The sequence below is a fragment of the Rhinoderma darwinii genome, chromosome 2 (assembly GCF_050947455.1).
Source record: "Rhinoderma darwinii isolate aRhiDar2 chromosome 2, aRhiDar2.hap1, whole genome shotgun sequence".
NCBI classification, from domain to species: Eukaryota; Metazoa; Chordata; class Amphibia; order Anura; family Rhinodermatidae; genus Rhinoderma; species Rhinoderma darwinii.
Window position 1 is genome coordinate 355,455,691 of NC_134688.1, and position 16,863 is coordinate 355,472,553.

General features: G+C 39.9%; 1 protein-coding gene across 1 annotated transcript in view; it reads right to left on the minus strand.

The window, feature by feature from the left end:
* PM20D1 (peptidase M20 domain containing 1) overlaps positions 1 to 16,863 on the minus strand; it is a 47,405-nt gene that overhangs the window by 15,140 nt on the left and 15,402 nt on the right. Inside the window, exons 8-9 of the mRNA XM_075850712.1 lie at positions 9,249 to 9,310; positions 9,082 to 9,160 (exon numbers count right to left, since the gene is read on the minus strand). Coding sequence (XP_075706827.1) covers positions 9,082 to 9,160; positions 9,249 to 9,310 — 141 coding nt within the window. The remainder of the gene's footprint in view (positions 1 to 9,081; positions 9,161 to 9,248; positions 9,311 to 16,863) is intronic.

Genomic DNA, 16,863 nt, shown 5'->3' on the forward strand with positions numbered 1-16,863 from the left:
GTGGACGAAGAAGCAGCATTCCAAAAATATCAAAAGGGTTTATTCACCACCGCATCTTGGTTTGATGTTTCACCCTCACATTGAGTGCATTTTCAAGCATTAGTGTAGCGCATTAAGAAACAAGTGTAATTATTACAAGCAGTATCCGTAAATAAAGTGCTAAAGTGCAAATACATAGTATTAAATGGTAAATGTGACAAAGAACCGGATAAACAATGCATCCGGTATTCATATAAAAAATAAAAAAAAATACATATATTTCTACATATAGTGTAAATGTAAAAAAATCGAAAGTGCATCAATAATTAATTTCATGTGTTCATCCTTATTCCAAATAAAAACAAGTGGTCACCCACCCTTCTAGTGAGGAGCCATTGATCGCCATGAAAGTGAAAGCACGCTGTGTTTGGCGTCCTGGCAGCCGTAATACGCATGCGCCACTGTAATACAGGCTATTGGATCATTAGAATTATCTAACAAACGTCTCGCGGGATCGTCAAATCCCGCGCATGCTCAGAGAAGCCCAGTACCATTGTGTATTAATTCACATTATTAGCACTGAGCCCTGATGGAACGCAACAAATCTCGTGGGATAATGAAATCCCACACATGCTGAAAAGGAATTGAGAATCCTTCCGAATTTTATATGCGAAAGATGACGTCAAATCATTTGCATTTCCCTGCAGAGAAAATCACTGACACGAAGTTAGTGCAGTAATGTATATAAACGCTATCAGTGTGTGTCACTGTGTCTCCACTAATAACGTTATATAAAAAAAGTAGTATATTCTGGTATAATTGGTGGTTCACACCTAATTTTAAGGTTTTAGATGTACATCAAGGCAACAATTGAGTTTCTCATGTTCCAAGTGCAAGTGTGCAGCGCTATCCAGTCCAACACCATCACACTACAGAGATTCACATCACGACCATGGGGCTCTATAAGTCCCAATATCTCGATCAGTGACTTTCATTCCGGGATCTCAGATCTCGTCATTGCCATAAAAGTTATCATTATTATACTTTCTAATGGTGGTACCCTGTTAGTTGAAACTCAATTGTTGCCTTGATGTGCATCTAAAACCTTATCCCCTTCAGGACTGAGCCTGTTTTGGTCTTGAGGACAAAGCCGATTTTTTCAAATCCGACATGTGTCACTTTATGTGGTAATAACTTGAGAATGCTTTCACCTATCCAAGTGATTCGGAGATTGTTTTCTCGTGACATTTTGTACTTTATGTTAGTGAAAAAATGTGGTCGATAAATTCAATATTTATTTGTGAAAAACACCAAAATGTAGAGAAAATTGGCAAAAATTAAAATTTTTCTAAATTTAAATGTATCTGCTTGTAAAACAGATAGTAATACCACACAAAACAGTTACTATTTCACATATCTCACTTTACGTTTGCATAGTTTTTTTTAACATCTTTTTTTCTATGACGTTACAAGGCTTAGAACTTTAGCAGCAATTTCTCATATTTTCAAGAAAATTTCATAAGGCTGTTTTTTCAGGGACCAGTTCAGTTCTGAAGTGGCTTTGAGGGCCTTATATATTAGAAAGTCCCTATAAATTATCCCATTTTGAAAACTCCACCCCTCAAAGTATTCAAAACAGCATTCAGAAAGTGTTTTAACACTTTAGGCGTTTCACAGGAATTAAAGAGAACCTTTCACCTGCCCATACATGTGCAGCATGTAATAGGCAGGGCTTCACAAACACTGTCTCACTTTAAATAATGCGGCCCCTTTCCATTTAGTTATGTAAATAAGCCCCAGAAGTGTTAATGGGGCGTTTCTATCTATCGGGCGCCAAATATAATGGCACCGATATGTAAATAACGGAGGAAGATAGGAAAATTCTTTAAAGTGAGACAGTGTTTGTGAAGCACTGCCCATTACATGCTGCACACGTATGGACAGGTGAAAGGTTCTCTTCAAAGCAAAGTAGAGGTGAAATGTACGAATTTATTTTTGTTTGCCAAAATTTATTTCTCATACATTTTTTTCTGTAACACAGAAGGTTTTACCTGAAAAATGCAACTCAATATTTATTTTTAGTTTAGTTTATATTTAGTTTTTAGAAATATCCCACATGTGGCCCAAGTATGGTAACGGACTGAAGCACAGGCCTCAGAGGCAAAAAGGAGCACCTTGTGCCTCCTTTTTTTTAGAATATATTTTAGGCACCACGTCAAGTTTGAAGAGGTCTTGTGGTGCCAAAACAGTAAAACCCCCCAAAAAGTCACCCCATTTTGGAAACTACACCACTCAAGGAATTTATCTATAGTATAGTTAGCATTTTGACCCCACAGTTTTTTTGCTAAATTTATTTGAAGTAGTCTGTGAAGATGAAAATCTACTATTTTTCAGAAAAACATAGAAATGTTAAATTTTTACAAGGAAGAAAAGGAGAAAAAACACCCGAACATATGTAAAGCAATTTCTCCAGATTACGGCAATACCCCATATGTGGTAATAAACTGCTGTTTGGACCAACAGCAGGGCTCAGAAGGGAAGGAGCGTCATTTGGATTTTGGAGTGCAGATTATGCTGGAATAGTTTTCGGTGCCATGTCGCGTTTGCAATCCACTGGAGGAAGCAAAACAGTGGAAACTACACCCCTCAAGGAATTTTTCTAGGGATATAGTTAGCATTTTGACCCCACAGTTTTTTTTCTGAATTCATTGGAATTAGGCCGAATTCACACGAGCATGTTCAGTCCGTGATATACGGCCCGCAGGTTGGCCGCATTTCCCAGACTGAGTACACTGCAGGGAGCCGGGCTCCTAGCACCATCGTTATGTACGACACTAGGAGTCCCTGCCTCTCCGCGGAACTAGTGTCCCGTACTGACAGTATGTGACAGTTTTCCCGCAGCAAGGCAGTGACTCCTAGCGTCGTACATAACTATGACGCTAGGAGCCCGGCTCCCTGCATTGTGCTCAGTCCGGGAAGTGCGGCCGACCTGCGGACAGTATATCACGGACTGAACACGCTCGTGTGAATCCGGCCTTAGGCCGGATTTACACGAGCGTGTGCGTTTTGCGCACGCAAAAAAATGCGGCGTTTTGCATGCGCAAAAGGCACTTCACAGCTCCGTGTGTCAGCCCCGTATGATGCGCGGCTGCGTGATTTTCGCGCAGTCGCCATCATTATGACACTCCATTTGGATGTTTGTAAACAGAAAAGCACATGACTTCAATGGGTGCGTGATGCGCGAAATACGCCCAAAGAACGGACATATCGTGACTTGTTCGCAGCGGACTCAAGCTGCGGAAAAATGACGCAACTGTCTGCACTGCCCCATAGACTAATATAGGCACATGCGACGCGCGGGAAAAATCATGCGCGTTGCACGGACGTATATTCCGTTCGTCCGAATAAGCCCTTAGTCTGTGAAAATGAATATCAACATTATTTCCACTAAAATGTTGAAATTCACAAAGGGATAAAGGAAGAAAAAGCTGTCCAACATTTGTTAAGCAATTTCTCCCGAGTACGGCTATACCTCACATGTGGTCATAAATGTTTTCTTTTATTAGAAATTAATTAAAGTAAAATCCTTTGCAGGCTGAAATTTGAAAAAACTGCGATTCCTCCATTGTTTTTGGGGTTTTGCTTTTACTGCTTTCATCGTGCAGTAAAAACGACGACTTAAATTTTTCTGTGACTCAATCGATTACGGTGATACTAAATTTACATAGCCTTTTTTTATATTTTACTACTTTTACAAAGTAAAAACGATTTCTTAAAAAAAAAGAATGTTTTGTTTTACCACATTCTGAGAGATATAACTTATTATTTTTTGGTCGATTGAGAGATGTGAGGGCTTATTTTTTGCGGGATAAGCTGTACAATTTTTTTTTTACAGCTATGGTGACCAAAAATTCTCTATTTTTTACGTTCACCGTGCCAGTTAAATAATGGTATATTGTAATAGTTCGGACTTTTACGGTTGCAGTGATACCAATTTTGTATATTTTTGACTTTACTTTAGAAAAAAAAATGTGAAAAGGTGTTTTTTTTGGACTTTAAATATTTTTTTCCCTAAATAATAAGTTTCATTTTTTTTTTAATATACATTTTATTATTATTTATTTATCATTAGAGCGCTGGTACAATATACTGCAATACTAACGTATTGCAGTATATAGTCATTTTTACAGGCTCCTGTAACCGTGCGATCACTGTTCCTGTCCGTTAGTCCCGGGTGTCAGCTGTAATACACAGCGGACAACAACAGCGTATGACTTGGGCTCTCGTGTGAGCCCGCTCCATACATCACCCCCGGCACCACGACATGCTATTAAGTCGTGGTGCGTGAAAGGGTTAATGCGCAGCGGATGATGCAGAGTGAAAATTGCTATTTTCCACTGATATCCCATTTTAGTGCACAATATGTTGTGCCAAGTTTGTGCCACTGAATCCAAATACCTCATAAAATATTAATCGGGATCTCCCGGGTATGGCGATGCCATATCTGTGGATGTAAACTGCTGTTTGGGCACGCTGTAGTGTTTAGAAGGGAGGGAATGCTATTTGGCTTTTGGAGCGCAGATTTTGCTTGGTAGTAGTTTTGTTTGGGGTTTTACTAGTATTTCAGTTTATAATGTGGGGGCATATGTAAGCTGTGCGGAGTACATCAGGGGCATAGTAATGTGGTAAATAAATAATAATTCATAGATATGTGGCCAGTGTCTCACGGATAAATGGCGCCCGATCTTATCCGATTTTGGAACGTTTTTGCGTCGCCATAGCCTGAGAGCCAAAAACCATCAATTCTGACAATGTTTTTTATTCTTTTTTTTTTTACGGCGTTCACCCTGGGCTATAAATGACAATTTAACTTTATTCTGCGAGTGGATACGACATGTATATAATTTTTTTTATGTTTTGCAGCGTTTGAAAAATAAAATTACTTTTTTATAAAATGATTTTTTGTGTCACCATATTTTTCAGTCAAAAAAGCTGTGTAAGGCCTCATACACATGACCGTAAAAAAAACTCCGTAATTGCGGACCACAATACGGTCCGCAATTACGGACGCACCCGGTCCCATTGGCCGCGGACACCTTTCCGTATCGTTACAGAAGGGTGTCCGTGCCTTAGAACCGTGCCGGGAATTATGGAGCATGTCCTACTTTTCAGATTTTACGGGCCGTGCTCACATACATTGTATGGGAGCACAGCACGAAAAGGCAGCCCGTGGGCGTCAGCGGCCGGCCGTGTGCATGAGGCCTAAGGCTCCATGCACACGACCATATTTTTGATCTATCCCAAAATACTGTCCGTAAATACGGATCCGTAGGCATCCATATTTCATTCGTATATATGGAAGAGGGTCCGTAAATACGGTCCGTATTGTATCTGTATTACATCTGTATTTCGGTAAAAAAAAAAAAAAAAGAGGGAGGATGCAAATGATGTCATCAGCATGTTGCATAGCAACGCTTCCGTAAATACGGACAATATACGGATAATTTATAATGGGAGCACGGCCGTAAATTCGCATGGCTGTCCGTGGCCGTAATTACGGGCACAATCGTGTGCATGGTGCCTAAGGCCCAATGCACACGACTGTATTTGCATCTATCCATAAATACTGTAGGTAAATACGGATCTGTAGTCATCAGTATTTGATCCGTATATACGAAAAGGTGTTCGTAAATACGGTCCATATTGCATCCGTATTTAATCTGTATATACGGATCTGTAAAAAAAAGGGAGGCTGCAAATGATGTCACCAACATGTTGCATAGCAACACTTTCGTAAATACGGACGGTTTACGGTTGCAGATCAGTAGACGTCCGTATTTGTGGAAGCGCCCATAGGGTTCTATGGGAGAGTACTTGCAATAATTACTGACAAGAATAGGACAGGTTCTATAACTTTTTCAGCACGGACACCCATCAGTAAAAATACTGAAAGATGTCCGTGGCCAATAGAAATGAATGGGTCCGTAACTACTGTCAGTAATTACTGATGAAAAATATGGTTGTGTGCATGGAGCCTACGGGCTTGTTTTTTGCGGGACGGGTTGTAGTTTTATTGGTACTATTTTGGGGTACATGCGACTTTTGATCACTTTTTATTCTATATTTTGGGAGGGGTGGTGACCAAAAAAATAGTGATTATACCATTGTTTTTTGGGGTGTTTACCGTGCGGGAAAAATAATATTATATTTTGGGTTGTTACAGACGCAGCGATACCAAATATGTTTACCTTTTTTTTTTCTTTACCGTGTTCATTTTTTTCCTATAATAAAAGACTTATTATAGGAATAAAAGCATTTTTTATTTATGTAACTTATAACTTTTATAAAACATTTTTATTACCTTTTTTTAACTTTTATTTTTATCTCACTAGGGGACTACGAGACTTGCAGCTCTGATCGCTGCTGGAATACATTACACTACAAAGTGTAATGTATTCCAATGGTCATTGTGACGTGACAGTCACTCTGACAGGAAGCCTCAGGCTGGTCCTCATATGGCTTCCGTACATGGCAATTCGGTTGCCATGACAACCATCAGCAGCCCCCGCGATTGCTTGTGGGGGCTGCCAATCTGCGCTAAACCCCTTAAATGCAGCGATCGCAATCGACCGCCGCATCTACAAGGTTGATTGGCAAAATCAGCGGCGGTGGGCCGCTGATCGGCAACGGGGCAGATACCCTGTACAGTGAACTGCTGCTTGCGAAGTTACTGCTCACCTTGACGTGATGTTATGTCAAGGTACGGGAAGGGGTTAGAATCAGGTGTGAACCACCAATTATACCAGAATATACTACTTTTTTTATATAACGTTATTAGTGGAGACACAAAGTGACACACACTGATAGAGTTTATATACATTACTGCACTAACTTTGTGTCAGTGATTTTCTCTGCAGGGACACACAAATGATTTGACGTCATCTTTCGTATATAAAATTCGGAAGGATTCTCAATTCCTTTTGTGCATGCGTGGGATTTCATTATCTCACGAGATGTGTTGCGTTCCATCAGGGCTCAGTGCTAATAATGTGAATTAATACACAATGGTACTGGGCTTCTCTGAGCATGCGCGGTATTTGACGATCCCGCGAGACGTTTGTTAGATAATTCTAATGATCCAATAGCCTGTATTACAGTGGCGCATGCATATTACGGCTGCCAAGACGCCGAACACCGTGTGCTTTCACTTTCATGGTGATCAATGGCTCCTCACTAGAAGGGTGGGTGACCACTTGTTTTTAATTGGAATAAGGATGAACACATGAAATTAATTATTGGTGCACATTAGATTTTTTTACATTTACACTATATGTAGAAATATATGTATTTTTTTTATATGAATACCGGATGCATTGTTTATCCGGTTCTGTCACATTTACCATTTAATACTATGTATTTGCACTTTATTTACAAACACTGCTTGTAATAATTACACTTGTTTCTTAATGAGCTACGCTCTCTATTTAAACCCTGTAATCACTATGCTGATATGCTTGAAAATGCCCTCAATGTGAGGGTGAACCATTGCACCGAGATGTGGTGGTGAATAAACCCTTTTGATATTTTTTCTGCTTCTTCGTTATAAAGCCAATTTCGCTGCGTTTTATGCCCGCGGCGCTCAATGGCCGCGGGCGAAAAACGCAGCGAAAATCGGCGTGCAGGGAGAGGAAAATCTGCCTCAAACTTCCAAACGGAATTTTGAGGCAGAAATTCCACCTGCAAAAAACTCTGTGTGAACATAGCCTTAAGATGTGTTCTTTACTTCGCTATTTTCCTTTAGGTTTCGTTTGCTCTTTTATGGCCAATATAACATAAGACGATGCGCTATTCTATCATTTGAGCAAACGGAAACCTGACAGATCTTTTACAAGTCAATGAGATACACCAGGATCTGTTACAAAATGGATGATGAAGGGTCTGTCATTGCTCCTGGAAAAAACAGAAACCAAGATGACAGTGTGAATAGAGCCTTAAAGGTTTTATTGACATATCCTTCATTGTTTATCTAGGCGCAGCTCAGCCACAATCACTTAAAGAGGCTCTGTCACCACATTATATGTGCCCTATCTCCCACATATGGAGATCGGCGCTATAATGTAGGTGACAGTAATGCTTTTTATTTAATAAAACTATCTCTTTTTACCACTTTATTAGCGATTTTAGATTTATGCTAATGAGTTGCTTAATGCCCAAGTGGGCGTGTTTTTACTTTAGACCAAGTGGGCGTTGTACAGGAGTGTATGACGCTGACCAATCAGCGTCATGCACTCCTCTCCATTCATTTACTCAGCGCATAGGGATCCTGCTAGATCCTTATGTGCTGTCTAACACATTAACAATATTGAAGTGTTTAGACAGTGAATAGACATTCCACGGGATGTCTATTCACAATCTGTGCACTTCCTTATTCTGTCTGTGGTAGTTACAGCAGAGGAAGCGTGATCTCGCGAGATTACGCAGCAAATGACAGGTTACAACGAGATTACGCCTCATCTGCTGTAACTACCAAAGAAACAGTAACGAAGTGCAGAGATTGTGAATAGACATCCCGTGGAATGTCTATTCACTGTCTAAACACTTCAGTATTGTTAATGTGTTAGTATAAGACAGCACATAAGGATCTAGCAGGATCCCTATGCGCTGAGTAAATGAATGGAGAGGAGTGCATGAAGCTGATTGGTCAGCGTCATACACTCCTCTGTACAACGCCCACTTGGTCTAAAGTAAAAACACGCCCACTTGGGCATTAAGCAACTCATTAGCATAAATCTAAAATCGCTAATAAAGTGGTGAAAACAGATCGTTTTATTAAATAAAAAGCATTACTGTCACCTACATTATAGCGCCCATCTCCTTATGTAGGAGATAGGGCACATATAATGTGGTGACAGAGCCTCTTTAAAAATCCCTACAGGTTTACCCCATAGAGATTTTCTAGAATCACGAAATAGGAGCAATAATAATTATGTGTAGATTGAAAATTGTCAAAATTATTGGATTCCAATCATTATGCGCTCTGCACAAACATCCTGTATATCTTATGCAGAGCAGTGAAATTCCAATGGTTCCCTTGTACATTACCTTTATTCCAGAATTGAAGATGGTTACTGCAGTTGTTGTCCGTACGATGGCATTGCTTGATGGAGTCTGCTCTAGCACTCTAAATATAAAACAAAAATGTAAAATTCATATACTGCATTTTAAATACTGTATATAATAAATGTCTGCAATGTAGAATGGATACATACCTACTGATGATTGGAGAGAAGAGCCACAGGTTTGCCATCATGACATTAAGTGGGAATGCAAACTATAACACAGAATGACAGTCAGATAAAATGTTGTCACATGCAACTACTTGAATAGGGCTAAGCTTAATTTCCAGATGCAGCCCATGGACAAGAGTTGCACTTGTTGTTTCTAGAGAAGTAGCAGACACTTCTTCTGATCCTGGACAACCCCTCTAAAGGGGTTTTATTGTATATATAAAAAAAAAAAAAAAAAAAAAAAAAGCATCATAAAAACATATATATAGACTTGGTATCACTGCAACATTGCAACAACCCATAGAATAAATACAAATAAAATCCTGGTTATGGGTCTTACTTTTTCCCACTCTTTCAAATATCAAATAGGATTCCTTTACAGCCATAAATAAATTTAAAAAACTTGATCACAGAAATGAGGCGTCTACACAATTTGTAACAACTAAGTAACAGGAGGCGGTCATTACGATACGGGATGAGCAGTCAGCTTCTGGATATTCCTAATATTCATAAACATGCGAAACAGCCGCTTGGACGTCCCATTGTGTTGGGGGTAAATAATTAGTGTGCACAATTAAGCAAATTTATTGATTTACTTTTTGCATCCTCTAGTAAATATTTTACCATAATATTTAACCCCTTCCCCCTGCGTGCATTCTGGGCCCTAATGACCAGGCAACTTTTTGTGTTTTTCCATCGTCACATTAGAAGAGCTAGAACTTTTTTATTTTCACGTGGACATGGCTGTATGAGGACTTTTTCAATGGCACCGTTTTGGGGTATGTAGATTTTTTTTTATTAACTTTTAGTTTGGGTGGGGGGGGGGTATAAAAAAAACACAGCAATTTAGCCATTGTTCTATGTGTTTTACATTTATGCCGATTACTGTGCGGCGTAAATGACACGCTACCTTTATTCTATATATCGGTACGATTACGGCGATACCAAATATGCATCGTTTTTTTTAGCTTTACTACTTTTGCAGAATAAAAACACTTTTGGACTAAAATAATTTCATTTTGCATCGCCGCTTTCCAAGAGCCATAACTTTTTTATATTAACCTTTTATTCTAATTTTTTTGAGGGGGAATGGGAAAAAAAATAGCAATTTTGCCGTTGTTTTTTGCGTTTTTTTTTTACAGGGTTCCTCTTGCGGTTTAAATAGTATGATAACTTTATTTTTTGGGTCATTACGATAGCGGGGATACCATATATGTGTAGTTTATTTTATTTGAACACTTTAAAAAGATAAAACAATTTTTTTGCCATAATTTTTTTTTATTTAGTAAATGTGTACCATATTCACTTTAATAAGCGGGTTGCCGATGGGTGACAGAGGGAGCTCCCTCCCTCTGTAAACAACTGAAATGCAGCGGTCGCAAATGACCGTGGCATTTAAGGGATTAAACAGCCGCGATCGAAGTAAACTTCGATCGCTACCGTTGGAGCAGGAGCCCGTCTATCATGAGACAGCCGAGCCCCGGCTCCAGCCTGCACAGGAGACCCGTGCAGGACGTTGATTAGACCGCCATGAAAGGCGGCCTAGAATAAAGCCCATTAATAACCACAATGAAAAGGCATATCGGCAGTCATTAACCCCTTAAGGACACAGCCTGTTTTGGCCTTCAGGACACAGCCGATTTTTGCAAATCTGACATGTGTCACTTTATGTGGTAATAACTCCGGAATGCTTTTGCCTATCCAAGCGATTCTGAGATTGTTTTCTCGTGACATATTGTTCTTTAGGATACTGAAAAAATTTCGTCGTTAAATTCAATATTTATTTGTAAAAAACACCAAAATTGAGAAAATTTGCAAAAATCTGCATTTTTCTAAATTGTAATGTATCTGCTTGTAAAACAGATCGTAATACCACACAAAATATTTACTAGTTAACATTTCCTATATGTCTACTTTATATTTGCATCGTTTTTTGAACATTCTTTTATTTTTCTAGGACGTTACAAGACTTAGAACTTTAGCTGCAATTTCTCGCATTTTCAAGAAAATTTCAAAAGGCTATTTTTTCAGGGACCAGTTCAGTTCTGAAGTGCCTTTGAGGGCCTTATATATTAGAAACCCCCTATAAAAAACCCCATTTTAAAAACTGCACCCCTCAAAGTATTCAAAACCACATTCAGATTTTTTTTTAACCCTTTAGGCATTTCACAGGAAATAAAGCAAAGTAGAGGTGAAATTTACAAATTTCAATTTTTTTTCACTAAATTCATTTGTAATACAGTTTTTTCTGTAACACAGAAGGTTTTATTAGAATATATTTTAGGCACCATGTCAGGTTTGAAGAGGTCTTGTGGTGCCAAAACAGTGGAAACCCCCCAAAAGTGACCCAATTTTGGAAACTACACCCCTCAAGGAATTTTTCAAGAGGTATAGTTAGCATTTTTAGCCCACAGGTTTATTGTTACATTTATTGGAACTGGTGTGTGAAAATGAAAATCTACTTTTTTTCTGAAAAAACATACGATGTTTTAGATTTTACAAGGAATAAAGGAGAAAAAGCACCCCAACATTTGTAAAGCAATGTCTCCCGATTACGGCAATACCCCATATGTGGTAATAAACTGCTGTTTGGACCCACGGCAGGGCTCAGAAGGGAACGAGGGCCATTTGGATTTTGGAGCGCAGATTTTGCTGCATTGGTTTTCGGTGCCATGTCGGGTTTGCAAAGCCCTGGAGGAACCATAACAGTGGAAACTCCCCAAAAGTGACCCCATTTTGGAAACTACACCCCTCAAGGAATTTTTCTAGGGGTATAGTTAGCATTTTGACCCTACACGGTTTTTGCTGAACTTATGGGAATTATGCCGTGAACTTGAAAATCTAAATTTTTTTCTAATAAAATGTCGTTTTAGCTCAGATTTTTTCATTTTTACAATAGATAAAGGAAAAAAAACACCCCAATATTTGTAAAGCAAACTCTTCTGAGCACAGCAATACCCCATATGTGGTAATAAACTGCTGTTTGGACACATGGCGGAAGTTAGAAAGGACGGAGCGCCATTTGACTTTTGGAGCTCGAGTTTTGCTGGAATGGTTTGCCGCCCCATATCACATTTGCAAAGCCACTGAGGGGCCAAAATAGTGCAAACTCGGCAAAAGTGACCCCATTTGGGAAACTATACCCCTCGTGGAATTTATCTAGCGGTATAGTGAGCATTTTGACCCCACAGTTTTTTTGCTGAATTATTGGAATTATGCAGTGAAAATGAAAATCTACATTCTTTCCACTAAAATGTTGAATTTTTGTCATTTTCAGAAGGAATAAAGGAGAAAAAGCGCCCCAACAATTGTAAACCAATTTCTCCCGAGTACGGTAATACCCCACATGTGGTCATAAACTGCTGCTTGGATACACCACAGGGTTCAGAATGGCAGGAGTGCTACTTGGCATGTAGATTTTGGTTGATTGTTTTTTGGGCGCCATGTCGCATTTGCAGAGCCACTGAGGTACCCGTACAGTAGAAACCCCTGAGATGCGACTCCATTTTGGAAACTATACCCCTCAGGGTAATCATCTAGGGGTGTACTGAGCATTTTGATCCCACAGGTGTTTCATAGATTGTATTAGAATAAGGCAGTGAAAATGAAAAATTATTTTTTTTCCCCAAAAATATGTCGTTTTTCACCCAATTTTTTTTCCACAAGGGGTAATATTAGAAAAAAACACACATAATTTGTTACCCAATTTCTCCCGAGTACGGCAATACCCCATGTGTGGCCCTAAACTGCTGTTTGGGCACATGGCAGAGCTCAAAATGGAAGGAGTGCCGTGTGGCTTTTAGAGCACCGATTTTGCTGGACTGGTGTAGGGGCGCCATGTCGCATTCGCAGAGCTCCCTTAGGTACCAGAGTAGAGTGTAAAACCCTGAGAAGTGACCCCATTTTGTAAACTACACCCCTCAAGGCATTTATCATTTGCCTGGACATATGACAGGGCTTAGGCGTGAAAGGCGCATGTGGGACCTATTTTGGTGATTTTCGCAGCATTAGCCCACAACGGCATTTTATTAACGGGTGTAGTGAGCATTTTGACCACACAGGGTTTTTTTTTCTATAATAAATGAATGCTCAGTGGATGGTGCAAAGTGAAAATTGCAAATTTCCACAGGTATATGCCATTTTAGTGCACAATATTTTGTGCCCAGTTCATGCCACTGAAGACAAATACCTCAAACTGTTAAGCGGGTTCTCCCGGGTATGGCGATGCCATATAGGTGGACGTAAACTGCCCGTTGGGCACGCTGTGGGGCTCAGTAGGGAGAGGCGCCATTTGGCTTTTGGAGCGTGGATTTTGCTTAGTGGCAGTTCTGTTTGGAGTTTTACTGGTGTTTCAGTTTATAATGTGGGGGCATATGTAATCTGTGCGGAGTACATCAGGGGCATAATAAGAGGGTGTAATAATGGGGTAAATAAATAATAATTCACAGATATGTGGCCGGTGTCGCACTGATAAATGGTGCCAGATCTTATCCGCTTTTGGACACTCTGCACATTTTGCATCGCCATATTCTGAGAGGCAGAACTTTTTTTTTTCTCCACCGGAGCTGTGTGAGGGTTTATTTGTTGCGGGACAATCTGTAGTTTTCATTGGTACCATTTTGGGGTACATGCGATTTTTTTGATCACTTTGTATTTAATTTTTTTGGCAAGCAAGGTGACCAAAAACCTGCAATTCTGATGTTTTTTATAAAAAAAATTTTACGCCGTTCGCCATGCGCTATTAATGACAATTTTACTTTATTCTGCGGGTCGGTACGATTACGGCGATACCAGATGTATATCGTTTCTCTTATGCTTTGCAGCGTCTGCACGATAAAATCACTTGTTTCAAATTAATTTTTTGTGTCACCAGATTCTGAGAGCCATAACTTTTTTATTTTTCCGTCAAAAAAGCTGCGGGAGGGCTTGTTTTTTGCGGGACGGGCTTCAGTTTTTAATGGTATCATTTTGGGGTACATGCAACTTTTAGATCCCTTTTTTTATTCTGTTTTGCGAGGGGTAGTGACTAACAAACAGCGATTTTGGAATCGTTTTTTTATTACATTTTTTTACGGTGTTCACCGTACGGGTAAAATAGCGTGATATTTTTATCGTTTAGGTCGTTACGGACGCATTGATACCACATATGTGTACTTTTTTTTCTGTTTTTCCTATAATAAAAGACTTATTATAGGAAAAAAGGCTGTTAGTGTTTTTTGCAACTTATTTTTTTTACAACATTTTTATTAACTTGTTTTACCTTTTTTTTGTGTCCCACTAGGGAACTTGAAGGCATGAAGCCCTGATCGCTATTCTAATACACTGCACTACCTACATAGTGCAGTGTATTAGAGCTGTCAGCTATTCACTAACAGCAAGCCTATTAGGCTTCGCCTCCCGGCGGGGCCTAATAGGCTTCCGTACGAGGAAGCGATTGTTAGGCTATGGTTGCCATAGCAACCATCGGAACACCCGCGTGTGCCGATGGTTGTCATTAGCAACCATAGCGTGCGGTCTAATCACTTAGATGCAGCGATAGCTGCATCTAAGGGGTTAATCGGCCGGATCGGAGCCTAGCTCCGGTCCTGGCCGTTACAGAGGGGTGCCGGACATCTGATTACCGGCGGTGATAGCGCTGGCTCAAGCTGAGCCAGCGCCATCCCATACCTTACGTCATGGAGCTGTGATTGGTCAGTCTACTTTGACTGACCAATCACAGCGATCGCCGGCAGGAGACCGCTGTGAATGGTCCCCTGCCGTCTTACTGTGTCGGTCAACTGTCATAAACAGTTGACGGCACAGTTCTGTCACCTTGTCATTTGACAGGGTGACAGTTTTTAGCCAGGACGCACCGGTACGTCCCTGTGCCTTAAAGCACTTCAATGCAGGACATACCGGTGCGTCCTGGTGCGTTAAGGGGTTAAAGGACACACATGATACTTTGCTGGAAATAAAAGAAATTCAGTTAGAGGCCGATATACTATTGGTGATGTGTGATGTGGAATCACTAAATACTTCTATTCGCCATATGGACCGCTTAGAGGCAGTTCGGTACTTCATCTCCGTGTCAGATTTGAACACTAACCTTTGTAAATTTATTTCACTGGCCATGAAATTTATATTAACACACACTTCTTTCTTGTTTATGGAATCCTTCTACCTGCAGCTCTAGGGAACCGCTATGTGGGTGGCATGTGTGCCCTTGTATAAGAATCGATTCCTGAGGCTGTGGGAGGAAAGGATTCTTCTTACTAAGCTGGCCCCAGGGATTGAAAGGGTTAAATTCTAGGGTCAGTACATTGATGATATCCTTTTTGTATTGCAAGTTACCAAGGAGGAGCTTGGCACTTCCATGGAAGGTATAAACAAAAAATGTGTAATATCAAACGGACATATATAAAACGTGTTCCAGGTGGTCAATCAAGGTCATATCCATTCCGATGTATTAGAAAATAGACTGCTGTGAATTCATTACTTCATGTAAGTATCTCCCATTAAAGACATAAGAATAAGAATATCTCGGTAGAGCAGTTCCTCCGCATGAGAAGGATCTGCTTGGATGATGAGACATTTGAAAAAACAGTGTCAGGATCTACATAGACGCTGTGGTAAACGTGGCTATGGAATCAATTTGATTAAGAAAGGCTATAGAGTGAGTAAATAAAGAGAAATGACCTACTGAGGGCAGTGAAACAGAGAAAACCACAACAAGATATAGTGAGATACAATTGAGGTGGTGGAAAATTAATGGTGGATAACACTCTACAGAAATACTTACCCCCAACATCCAAACATCACTTATCGCAGATAATACTAGTTTGAAGCCATTATCCCGGTATAAAACCAGAAAGAGCTTGTGGCTCAAAGGGGCCAAGGTAGTACCTGCATAGCCTTTCCGAATATGTTCAGAGCAATCCGAGAAGTCTGTGACCCTTTCGATAAAGAATTTAAAATCACTCATGCAATTTCTTAGAACACCAATACAGTAATCTATTACGCCTCTTGCCCTTGTGGGCTGAAATATGTGAGATTGACGTCACGTGAATTCTGCAGGACGAGGGGACATGTTTGTTGGGATCTTGACTGCCAAAGAACAGACGGATATTTCAAGTTGAAAACTATACTGCAACATTTTAAAGGGGTTTTCCAATACTTTTTTTTTTTTAGAGGGGCTGTTACCAGAATATGAGTGCCTTATCTCCTACATAATGTGACCGGCGCTGTAATGTAGATAACAGTGGTTTTTATTTTGAAAAATGATAATTTTTTTAGCAAGTTACGTGCAGTTTTAGATTTATGCTAATTCATTTCTTAATAGACAACTGTGCGTGTTTTTACTCTTTACCAACTGGGCGTTCTAAAGAGAAGTGTATGACGCTGACCAATCAGTGACCAATCAGTGTCATACACTTCTCATTGTTCCAGCCCAGCTTCTTTCACTGCACAATCACACTCTAACAATGGGCTGGAACAATGAGACGTGTATGACACTGATTGGTCTGATTGGTCAGCGTCATACACTCCTCTGTAGAACGCCCAGTTGGTAAAAAGTAAAAACACGCCCAGTTGTCTATTTAGAAACTAATTAGTATAAATC